Source organism: Macrotis lagotis, chromosome 6 (genome assembly GCF_037893015.1).
Source record: "Macrotis lagotis isolate mMagLag1 chromosome 6, bilby.v1.9.chrom.fasta, whole genome shotgun sequence".
In the NCBI taxonomy this organism is placed as follows: domain Eukaryota; kingdom Metazoa; phylum Chordata; class Mammalia; order Peramelemorphia; family Peramelidae; genus Macrotis; species Macrotis lagotis.
Genome location: NC_133663.1, coordinates 189,205,637 through 189,218,338, shown reverse-complemented (window position 1 = coordinate 189,218,338; position 12,702 = coordinate 189,205,637). Strand labels below are relative to the sequence as shown.

Sequence of the window (12,702 nt, the reverse complement as noted above, 5' to 3'; positions counted from 1 at the left end):
TATGCAGAAATTCCCGTGTTATCATATCTGATCCTGATCTCTGGGCTTTATTCAAGTCCCATGTCTCTTAATAGCTGCTTGATATCTATTACTTGAATGTCTCCTATGGATCTCAAATTCATCACATCCAAAAGCAGAATTATCTTTCTTCTTACATTTACCCCTTTTTCACACTTCTTTATTGCTATTGAGGGAACCACCATTCTTCTGTCCCCCCCCCCCCAAGTTTGTGACCTCAGAGTCATGTTTCTCTTTAGTCTTCATATCCATTCTCTTACCCAGTCAGTTGCCAGATGATAATTAGTTTCATGAACTTCTTAACATCTCTTAGATCGTCTCCTCTCTCTTCATGCAGTTGATCTGCTTAGACTCAGGCTTTCAGCCCTTTTCACCTGGACTGTTGTAAAATAAATACTAATCCTAGTCAGTCTTCCTCCCTCTTGTCTTTCCCCTTTCAAATCTGTTCTTCATAGAACTGCTAAATTAGTATTTCTAAAACCCAGATCTGTATGCATGAGTCTTCTCTTTATGAAACTTCTGTGTTTTCCCATTACCTTCAGGATAAAATACTTAATTCTTCCTTCACAATCAAAATTCATCTATGTTTAAAAACTGATTATACATTACTCCCTTTCACAATCTCTAAACTTTAGTCAAATTGGCTTATTCTTCCATAAAAGTGACATTATAATCTCCTACCTCCATGCTTTTTTTAGAGCTTATCCTGTGCAAAAAGCCTGGAATGCTTTTCTTGTGCAGAGCTACATCATTAAATTCTTTTTCCCTTCAAAGTTCAGTTGAAATACAAACTCATTCAAGAGAGACCTTTTCTCTTTTCTTCTAGTTGTTAGTGACCAGTGCCCAAAATTATTTTAATATATCCAAAATGAGCATGTTGTATTGGGATTTTAGCTCTTTGAGTAGATACTATCTCATTCATTTCCATCTACACAGTTCCTTAGTCTTAGTTGGCATGTAAATTCTTTTGACACCTAAATTCTTTAATTTCATTCTTTTTTAATGCTAGACAAGTTTTGTTGCTGCTTACCCCACTCCAGAGGTTATATTTTTTCTGCTTTGTCAAGCCAAGCAGTTACTATATTTTTGGTAGTGGAATATATAGAATGTGCTTTCAGAGGCAGTTAACTTAGAGAGAGAAGTGAAATACTCTGTATAAATAAAAATAAGGCCAGTTGCTGCTCAGTTTGGGAAAAGGAGCTAAGAATTTTAAATTGTAGTTTTCATAAAATCAAGTGACAATGTTTATAAACAGCAAAAATAATGTTGTAGGCATCTTCTTGAGGTTTGTAGAGTCCTGTTCTGGGACTCAGAATAACTAGGGCATAATACCTCTTTCACTTAGCAGCTGTGTAACAAAGATGGGTAATATAGAATCATAAGATACACGATGGAAGGGATGAGCAAATAGAGGCCAAGGGAGAATGGATTTTTTTTTTTTAGGTTTTTCCACTGTGCCACCTAGCCACCCCTTGAGTGTCTTTTATAAAGAAGCACAGGTGATAGATAAATGGCAGAGCTGAGATTTGTAACAGGTCTTCTGACTCATAATGCATTCCTCTTTTTTAGCTTTATGTTGCCTCTTCATTTTCTGAGTATCATTTTCCTCAACTATAAAATGAGGGAGTTAGACTTGATGAGCATCTAATTATCTTTTCTTGTCCTGCAGTTGTTTCAGTTATATCTGACTCTTTGTGACCCTGTTTGAGGTTTTCTTGGCAAAGTTGTTGGAGTAGTTCATGCCCAGAGTCACACAGCTAGTATCTGAGGCCTGATTCCAGTTCAGCACTCTATCTTCTGTATTTGCTATCTAGTTCCCTAGTTATTTATGTAATGATATTTTTATTTTTTCAGTGTCATTATTCTGTTTCTATAGTTATTAGAGTTGACTTGAAGCAGGAGTATAGATTTAGAGATGTAAAGGACTTCAGAGGCATCTTAACAACTGCTATCATTTCAAAATATTAGAATGAAAAATGTAAAACTACATAATTTATAGATATTTATACATCACAAGATAATTAAATTTTTGTTTAATGCATATAGCAGTCTTTCCTTTGGCATATTTTTTGACTTAAGCTATTGATTTATGCATTTAATTTTCAGCTTCCAGTTCCTATGGAATCTGTAAAAGAGATGCTTAATTCAGTAATGCAAGAACTTGAGGAATATAGTGAAGGAGGTCCTCATTGTAAAAATGGTTCACCCCGGAATATAGACTCTGATATGAAACATTCTACACCATCTCCAACCAAATTTTCTTTGTCACCAAGTAAAAGTTACAAGGTATGTACAAAACAAAAAGTGTCTCAGATTGAATAATGTATGATCTCTCTAAATCTTTGTTGTTGTTTTTTTTAAAGTTTTCTCCTAAAACTCCTCCTCGATGGGCTGAAGATCAAAATTCTTTATTGAAAATGATTTGCCAACAAGTAGAAGCCATTAAGGTAAATTGCTAAGTTTTCTTGAAATGCTTTTGGCATAGGAATCTAATCATATACTCTGTGTGTTTATTTTTTTTTTTTTCTTTTGACATGGCAGTGGTGTTGTGACTTGCCCAAGGTCACACAACTAAGTAAGTATTAAGTGTCTGAGATCATTTAAGGATTGCAAAGAACTTATATATGTTATCTCATTTTTTCTCAACAATCTTGTGAAATAGATATCATTATTATCTCCATTTATAGTTGAGGAAATAGTCTGAGAGAAACCAAATGATTTTCTCAGCGTCTTATAGCTAGTAAGTGACTGAAGCAGGATATCAGTTCTAGACTCCTGGTCTAGTGTTCTGTCCACTATACTACCAGACTGTCTGTGGAACAGTAACCCCCACCATCAGCACTTGAAGCCTTTTAACTTGACTCTTAAAAACATATTACACACCCCCCTCCCATTTATCTATTTATTTGTTCTTTCATTCTTTTATTTTTTATCACAAAGATATTTTTTGACATTAATCCTTTTGCCAGCTTTTGAGTTCCACATTTTTACACTCCCCTTCTTTCTCAGCCCCTTCCCCAAAACAGCAAACAATCTGATACAGATTATACATATAAAATTACATTTAACATTTCTGTTAGTCAAGCTGTGAAAGAACTATAACTAAGGGGGAAATACCTGAGAAATACAGGAAGTTTTTAGAAAGTGAACATTGTATGCTTTGTTCTGTATTCAGAATCCTTTTATGATTTAAACTCTAAATTTTCTCTGGAAAATTTCCATAACAAAAACATAACTTTTTAAATAAAGTGGAGTGTATCACTTTCTGGTATAAATCAATTTTTGACATACAGAGCCCTTCAAAAATAATATTAGTCAATAGATATGGACATTTGATGACTTTTAAGTCTCTGACTTACTCATATTCTGATAATTTTAATAAATATTTTTAGTGACTACCATAGAACTAATTCAGATTGAATTTTTTTTTTAATAGCAAGAAATGCATGAGTTGAAGTTAAACAGTAGTAATTCTACTATGTCCCCTCATCGTTGGCCTGCAGAAGCCTATGGAACTGATTCAGTGCCTGATGGGTATCAGGGATCACAAAATTACCACGGAGCTCCACTAACAGGTAAAATGAGTTAAGTATTTAATGCTTTTTAAATTAAAAAATCTTTTGACTGTTTGCTCTCTATTTTAAATTTAGAAGGCAATTTTGCTTTATATTTACTAGCTTATTAAGACTTCTGTACCTGCCCACGTTATCAGAAGAATGTTTGTATCTTGTGCTGTGATGGAACTTTCATTACAAAGTTACAAAATTCTCTCCTGGAAATATACTATGTCAAAATGTTTTCTGCTGATTGGAAAAATGATAGGCATGGAATTTCATGCTGACAGAAGTAGAGATGAAACTGATTTTTTAAAAAATATTTATTTTTTTGCTTTTTAAATGGGGATTAGAGAAAAGAACTTTTGAGAAGAAAAGGATACCAGAATCTCAAAATGAAAGGAATTATTTAGTTATAGGTTCTATGAGGGAGGGTACAAATAGAAAGAATTGTTTCAGCTGAAGTACCATAGTCAATGGCTATAGTAACTTTCCTGGACACTTGAAGATAGTGTACTCAGAAAAAGGAGAACAAATAACAAGATTTGTAATTGGAATAGGAATAGAATATCTGTATATGAAGTGATATATATAATTTCAGAATATTCTGGTCATTGCATGTGCTTAAGTTGCAATAGATTATTTTTTATTATTTTTCCAAATACAAATTTAAAAATACTCCTTGAAAAGAGATTAATCATAGATTTCTTTTAAGTATGCATCTAGGGAACTTGACTGTTTATGCTAAAAAGATACAACTTTTTGGAGGCTGCAGTCATAACTGTAAATAAATTAGGAAGGAGGAAAAAGCTTTTAAGTCTCATCATTGATAGTAGATGACATAGACTATAGAGTCCAAAAAGGTGTTCAAACCTTGAAGTATTTTAAGTAATTTCTTAGATTTGTATAGAGAGTATATTATATTTTCTAAAGTTCTTTTTGTATTACTTTTGGACAACTTTGTAGGAAGTAGATAAGACCAGCATTTAAAAGATGCCAGCTGAGGCAGAGAATTTTATCACATTACAATTAATTGTTCAGACTGGCCCAATGCTTTTAGATGTGTTATATGGAAATAAGCATTCATCCATGAAGATTTAAAGCTCACTTGTACTGTTGAACTTGAACAGAATGTTTTTCTCTTTTTCAGTTGCAACTACTGGCCCTTCAGGGTATTACAGTCAGTCACCAGCATACAATTCCCAGTATCTTCTCAGAACAGCAGCTAATGTTACACCGACTAAGGTAACAAAATATTTTATAATGTAACAGAATATTTTATAAATACTCCCAATTTTTCCTCTTCAGGTTTGGACCTTTACAGAATTTAAGAGATCATACAGTACTGAAACTTGACAGTATATTTAAAATTTTTCCAGGTTAAAAATTTTTATATTGTGAAATGTCTCCTTTATAACACTTGTAGTAGATGTACAAGTTTGTATTCTACCCATATTGAGGGGAAAGAAGGAAGAGTCTTTATTATACTTCTCCCAGTCATTACTGTGATAAGTTCCTGTTAACTTGGAAATTTGTTTTATTGTCTTTGTATGCATGTAAAAATAATGACAGGAAGCAGATTTTCATAGTTTTATAATATGGTACAAGATCATTTGATCATATATTTGCTGAAGAGCAATATAGATCTCCTTTGGGGTCCCCACTTGAGGTGGAGTGAGGTAAACTTTCATGGCATCACTTCACTTCCACAGGCTCTAAATGACTCTCCTTTAAGAGTTGTTAAAAATAGTTTGGGAGGGGCCAGGAAATTAGATGCTTTGAATATGTATAAGAAAATCCACTCATTATTTTTAATATTTTTAGGCTCCAGTTTATGGCATGAACCGACTTACACCTCAGCAGCATATTTATGCTTATCCACAACAAATGCATACACCTCCAGTGCAAAATCCACCTGCCTGTATGTTCTCTCAAGAAATGTATGGTCCTCCATTGCGTTTTGATTCTCCTGCAACTGGAATTCTTTCACCACGAGGAGATGATTACTTTAATTACAATGTCCAACAGCCAAGCACAAATCCACCATTGCCTGAACCAGGTTATTTCACAAAACCTCCAGTTGTATCTCATTCTTCAAAATCTGCAGAATCCAGGGTTATAGAATTTGGGAAATCTAACTTTGGACAGCCTATGCCAGGTGAAGGGGTAAGGCAGCCTTTAACAACATCAGCACAAGTAACACAGCCAACTACCTTTAAATTTAACTCCAATTTTAAATCTAATGATGGTGATTTTACATTTTCATCACCTGAAGTTGTGGGACACCCTCCTCCTGCAGCTTTCAGCAACAGTGAGAGCCTCCTAGGTCTCCTAACTTCGGATAAACCTTCACATGATGATGGCTATAACGGAACAAAACCAATTCCTAATCAGCCAGTTGCACCAAGAAATACATTCAGTTTTGGTAACAAAAATATTTCTAATGTTTCATTTACAGAAAGCATGGGACAAAATCAGTGTAAAAATTCTGGTTTTGGTCGTAATGATGACATGTTTACTTTCCAAAGTCCAGGCAAAACGGTATTTGGAACACCAACTCCTGACTTAGCAAATAAAAGTCACGAAACAGATGGAGGAAGTACCCATGGAGATGATGATGATGATGGCCCTCATTTTGAACCAGTAGTGCCACTTCCTGATAAAATAGAAGTGAAAACTGGTGAGGAAGATGAAGAAGAATTCTTTTGTAATCGTGCAAAATTGTTCCGCTTTGATGCAGAATCCAAAGAATGGAAGGAACGAGGAATTGGCAATGTGAAGATACTGAGGCATAAAATATCTGGCAAAATTCGTCTTCTCATGAGACGAGAACAAGTATTAAAAATCTGTGCAAATCATTATATAAATCCAGATATGAAGCTGACACCAAATGCTGGCTCAGATAAATCATTTGTATGGCATGCTCTCGACTATGCGGATGAATCAGCAAAGCCAGAGCAACTTGCTATTAAGTTTAAAACTCCAGAGGAGGCAACTCTTTTCAAACGCAAGTTTGAAGAAGCCCAGGGAATCTTAAGAGCTGCAGTACCAAATATTTCCACAGCAAATCAAAGTGTTAGGGTTATGAAAGACAGCAAGAGTCAGGATAGCAAAGATACTGCAAAATCTGACCCTGGACATTCTAATTTTGGTTTCCAAATTTCAAAGAAAGATGGGCTATGGGAGTGTAGCAGTTGTTCAGTAAAGAATGTTGCAACATCAAAGAAATGTGTATCTTGCAAAAACCTAAACCCAAACAGTAAGGAGCTTTTGGGCCCACCATTAGTTGAAACCACTCCAGCTTTTAATTTTAAGTCTGGCCCAGAAAAGACTCAAGAAGGATTTGGATCAATGTTTGCTAAGAAAGAGGGTCACTGGGATTGCAATGTGTGTTTAGTGAGGAATGAACCAATGGCAACAAAGTGTATAGCTTGCCAGAATACAAACACAACAAATAAAAGTGTTCCTTCCTTTAGTCAACAAACTACCTTCAAATTTGGCCAGGGAGATATTGCTAAGCCTATTACCAGTGATTTGGGAACTCTCTTTCCTAAAAAGGATGGACAGTGGAATTGTAGTGTGTGTCTGGTACAGAATGAAGGAAATGTTAAAAAATGTGTTGCTTGTCAGAATCCAAATTCACAAAGTCAACTCAGTTTCACGATATCAGCACCTACTGCTTTGAAGTTTAATGTTTCAGAGACCAGCAAGTCTACTAAGGGTGGATTTGAGGGATTGTTTGCTAAAAAGGAAGGACAGTGGGATTGTAGTGTTTGCTTAGTACAAAATGAAAGCTCTTCCTTGAAATGTGTAGCCTGTGAAGCACCAAATCCAGTCAATAAACCTGTTTCAGAAGCTTCTTCAGATTTTACATTTGGTTTCAAAAGTAAATTATCTGAACCTTCTGGGAGTCAGATGGCAACTGGCTTTTCAGAAAAAGCTTTTAAATTTGGCAATGCAGAACAGGGTTTTAAATTTGGTCATGTTGAGCAAGGGAGCTCACCTTCCTTCACATTTCAAGTACCCTCAAGTGTAGAAGCTAATAAGCCTACAAAAGAAGGATTAAGTTTTACAATACCTACACCTGCTGGTGGATTTAAATTTGGCATACAGGAATCTGGTGATCAAAAGAGTAATGAGAAATCTATTGAAGGAGATGCTGCTTTCAAGTCTCATGATACTAATAACAAGCAAAATAATAGTGATTCGGTTTTTGGACATAGCAGTAGCAATTTCACTTTTGCTGACCTTGCAAAGTCAGGAGAAGGATTTCAGTTTGGCAAGAAAGATCCAAATTTTAAAGGATTTTCAGGTGCAGGTGAAAAACTTTTTTCATCACAGAGTGCTAAAATGTCTTCCAAGGCCAATACACCATCAGACCTTGAGAAAGATGATGATGCATATAAGACTGAGGACAATGATGATATTCATTTTGAACCTGTAGTTCAGATGCCTGAAAAAGTAGAGCTTGTTACAGGAGAAGAAGATGAAAAAGTTCTATATTCACAAAGGGTGAAATTATTTAGATTTGATGCAGAGATAAGTCAGTGGAAAGAAAGGGGCTTAGGAAATTTAAAGATTCTTAAAAATGAAGTCAATGGCAAACTAAGAATGCTGATGCGACGAGAACAGGTATTAAAAGTATGTGCTAATCATTGGATCACTACTACTATGAATCTGAAACCTTTATCTGGTTCAGACAGAGCATGGATGTGGCTTGCCAGTGATTTTTCTGATGGAGATGCTAAACTGGAACAATTGGCAGCTAAGTTTAAAACAGCAGAGCTCGCTGAAGAATTCAAACAGAAATTTGAAGAATGTCAGAGACTTTTACTAGATATACCTCTTCAAACACCTCATAAACTTGTTGATACTGGTAGAGCTGCTAAATTAATACAGAGAGCTGAAGAAATGAAAAGTGGGCTGAAAGATCTCAAAACATTTTTGACAAATGACAAAAAGCTCACTGAGGAAGAGAATAACAGTTCGAGTTTAGCAGTCAGTTCTTCTGACTTAACAGGAAAACCACATGCTGAAACCACTGGACCTTCTTTGGAGTGGGATAATTATGACTTAAGAGAAGATGCTTTGGATGATAGTGTAAGTAGTAGTTCAGTATATGCATCTCCGTTATCAAATAGTCCTGTGAGGAAAAATCTCTTCCGCTTTGGTGATTCAACAACAGGATTTAATTTCAGTTTTAAATCTGCTTTGAGTCCATCCAAATCCCCTGCCAAGTTGAATCAGAGTAGGACTTCTGTTGGCACTGATGAAGAATCTGATGTTACCCAAGAAGAAGAGAAAGATGGACAGTACTTTGAGCCAGTCGTACCATTACCTGATTTGGTAGAAGTGTCCAGTGGTGAGGAAAATGAACAAGTTATCTTCAGTCATCGAGCCAAACTCTACAGATATGACAAAGATTCTTGCCAGTGGAAGGAAAGAGGGATAGGTGATATAAAGATTTTGCAGAATTATGATAATAAACATGTGCGAATAGTGATGCGAAGGGATCAAGTATTAAAACTTTGTGCCAATCATAGAGTAACACCAGACATGACTTTGCAAAATATGAAAGGAACAGAAAGAGTTTGGGTTTGGACTGCATATGACTTTGCTGATGGAGAAAGAAAAGTAGAACAATTAGCTGTCCGTTTTAAATTGCAGGATATTGCAGATGCATTCAAACAAATATTTGATGAAGCAAAACAGGCCCAAGAAAAAGATATATTGCTAACACCACACTTTTCCCGTGCTTCTACTCCTCGAGAATTCCCATGTGGTAAGATTGCAGTAGCCGTATTAGAAGAAACAACAAGGGAGAGAACAGATTTAAATCAGAGTTCTGATACAACAGATACAAATCTAGAAGTTGGAGAAGTATGTAGTAGCACTTCTGAAACACCAACAAAAGCGGTTGTTTCTCCTCCAAAGTTTGTATTTGGCTCTGAATCTGTTAAAAGCATTTTTAGTAGTGAGAAATCAAAACCATTTGCATTTGGCAACAACTCAGCTACAGGCTCTTTATTTGGATTCAGTTTTAATGCACCTTTGAAAAACAAAAGTGGCGAAGATGTATCAGGTGAGATGGAAAAAAAATTGGAACCTAGTAAATGTGAAGCACAGAAGTGTTCGACCATTAAGCCATTTGCAGAAAACAAAGCAGAAAAACCCTTGACTCCCTTTCCAAAGGAAAAGCCTTCAACTAACTATGAATTTAAAACTTTAGAAAAGGGTAAGTGCTTAGTTAATTTTTCACATTTAAAAACTTGAAAGTATTGCTGGTTACTTTGATTTATATATAGTTAATATAACAGTAAGAAACTAAGTTAATTTAAATTCTTTTATAGATAACTTTTAGAATGCTTCTCAAACACTGCAAACTAATTTAAAAAAGTGTTTCATTCTCATAGATATGGAGAGTTTCTTTCATTACTTTTATTTAACATTGCATCCTATGAAGACAGTAAAATTTTTGGTGCTTTGCTTTAATTGTGACTTGTAGTTGTATTATATTGCATTAGATGTGATTGAATTTGAGTTTGAGCTTATTCTAGTTAAATGAACTTTTATCTAAATGAATAATAGTTGAATTGTAGATGAATCTGAAAAATACCTGATTGAAAATCTGGTCATCTGTGTTATAGTGCACAAAACAGCTTATATTAGGGAACATAGATTAGAATTTCTTAAACTTATTTGGATGAGGAACATTTTTGGACAGAAAACAATTCCTCTTTGATTTGGGGGTAGGCTGAAGAAATTTTGGTTCCTTGTAAAGAAGTTAAGCCTATTTTTTTTAAATGTTGCACATTTTTAGTATTTTTGACATTTAATCTATCTAAAACTGTACTTTAGATAGAAAAATATTTTAATACAGATACTCATTTCCATAGAAAAACATGTTTGAAACAGGATTTAAACCAAGATCTTCCTGGTTTATCTATTCACTCTTCCATCTATATATGACAGCTAGGTGGTGCCGGGGATAGTGTGCTGGCCTTGAAGGAAGGAAGAGAGGTGTTTGAATCCAGTCTCAGATACTTGACAGTAGCTGTGTGACCTTGGGCAAGTCACTTGTCCCCATTGCCTCACATCCAGGACCATCTCCAGTCGTTCTGATTCATATCTGGCAACTGGATCCAGATGGCGCTGGAGGAAAAAGTGAGCCTGGTGACTTAGCACAGAAGCCCTTCACTCAAATCCAATTCATGTGCTTGTCATATCATCACCTCCCTGATGTCATACTCCTCTTTGAGAACAAAGGACAAACTTTCACACAAAAAGATAGTTTTCAGTACTTCAGCTCTTAATTTGTATTTTTTCCATGCAGTTCCTACAGAGGTTGGTTAAATGGCCCGTTTACTTTATATTTGCTGTCATTAAGGGAAGTGTCATTTGAGTGAAGGTTAATTACACATAATTACCATAATTTTGTTGTTAGTAAAATATTTTACTAAAGACTCATTTGGTAAAATCTTTTGAAAGTAGATCAGATATAAATGTTTTTGGCTTTATGTATTGTTATATCCTTTGTTTGAAAATGGCTGCTAGGTAATTTTGTAGGTTGTTATAGCAAGTTTTAACTTTGTTTTTGTTTTGGTGGGGCAGTGGGGTTAAGTAACTTGCCCAAGGTCACATAGCTAGTACATATCAAGTTTCTGAAGCTGGATTTGAACTCAGGTCCTCTTGACTCCAGCACCAGTACTCTATTCTGTACCACTCAACTTTCCCATAGTTTTAACTTTGTCCTCAAATTTTGCATCCCTCTAATAATACTTATTTTGTTAACGGAAAGAATTCCTTCCATAAACTTTAAGAAATAAGTTGTGAATTTTTGCAGAAGTTGTTTTTTGTGTTTAAAAATGAATTATGCTATATACTTTGGAAAAGATAGCAGCTATTTTAAAATAAGGATATTCAAGTAACTGATCTGCTTTCCACAAAGCAAAAATTATTTGTTTGCAATAAAATTACTATTCAATGTGTAATATTCTGACAATCAACATTAACTTTTCTTTTTAGCTAAGCATTCAGTTTAATATTCATATAATATCATAAATCTAGAACTGAAAAAGGCATCCCAGAGACTATCTAATCCTACCCCCCTCATTTTTCAGATAAGGAAACTGAGACACACAGGGGTTAAATGACTGACTTGCCAAGGTAGCATCAGAATTAGATCCTGACAGTGTTGTCACTGATATACTGTAACTAGAGAATATTAATTGTTTGCTTAACATATAGAATTCATGAACTAGAAAATGTAGCTAAACTGGTTTAATGATTTATCTGTGGTACAATAAAGAGCATAAAAGTCTAGAGGATACTTAAAAAGCTTACTCTGGGGTTAATGTGGGGTGCTTCCCAATATTGATCTCTTTAAATTTTGGTCATAATAGTTAACTGCAGGAGAGTTCTGAAGTACAACTGAAAAAGTATAGACATTTTCTTTTTAACCTGGTGTAATTTTCTTTCAGGGGTATGGTCATAATACTTAAAATTGTGATTTAGTGGGAACTCTGATATGTTATCTGTTTAATTCCTAAGTTATTTTGGGATCTGGTCTTCAAAGTAGTACTGAATTGGCCTATGAACTAGTGATTTTCCTGTGGGGGGTGAGTTGGGGAAGGAGGATGTGTTTTTAAGAGAGAAAAGAAAAATAAATCAAGTTTAATTTTGTCCCTCTAAACATCCAAATCCTTACCATTGTTTATTTTCTAGGATTTAATTTTAGTCTTTTTAAATCTAATCCAATGGCTTTTTGGACCAGTACTCCTTCCTTACAGCTTGAGAGCAAAGGTATAAAGTGCACTCAGTGTGAGATGACTTTAGTTTTCTTAGTTGACAGCCTTTGACAAAGTAGTTTTGCTTCATGAAATCAAGTATTTTAACAGTTTACAAAAATGCATGTTAAAGAATGCTAGTTTAGGAGAAGACTCTTTTGATAGTAGTTTAACACTGAAATGCTTGCAGATTGTTTTTATTGCCTTGTTCTGTTTTGAGGGTAGTTAAGTTTTAAGCAGCCACTACTTTTTGCCATGTTGCATTTCACTTCTGTACTCATTTTGACCTTTACTACCTACTGTCTTTACTTCAGTGCTTTGTTCATTTGTTCCATTGAGAGTGC

General features: G+C 34.9%; 1 protein-coding gene across 3 annotated transcripts in view; it reads left to right on the top strand.

Moving 5' to 3' along the window:
• The window catches only part of LOC141491322 (E3 SUMO-protein ligase RanBP2-like), a 69,167-nt gene that overhangs the window by 38,346 nt on the left and 18,119 nt on the right, over window positions 1-12,702 (top strand). For 2 of the 3 annotated variants that reach the window (XM_074192149.1, XM_074192148.1), the window contains exons 16-20: window positions 2,125-2,304; window positions 2,382-2,465; window positions 3,455-3,593; window positions 4,723-4,817; window positions 5,397-9,807. In XM_074192149.1, the coding sequence (XP_074048250.1) occupies window positions 2,125-2,304; window positions 2,382-2,465; window positions 3,455-3,593; window positions 4,723-4,817; window positions 5,397-9,807 (4,909 nt within the window). Of the gene's footprint in view, window positions 1-2,124; window positions 2,305-2,381; window positions 2,466-3,454; window positions 3,594-4,722; window positions 4,818-5,396; window positions 9,808-9,911; window positions 12,375-12,702 lie in introns of those variants that run through there. The other variant, XM_074192151.1, reaches the window with a different exon arrangement.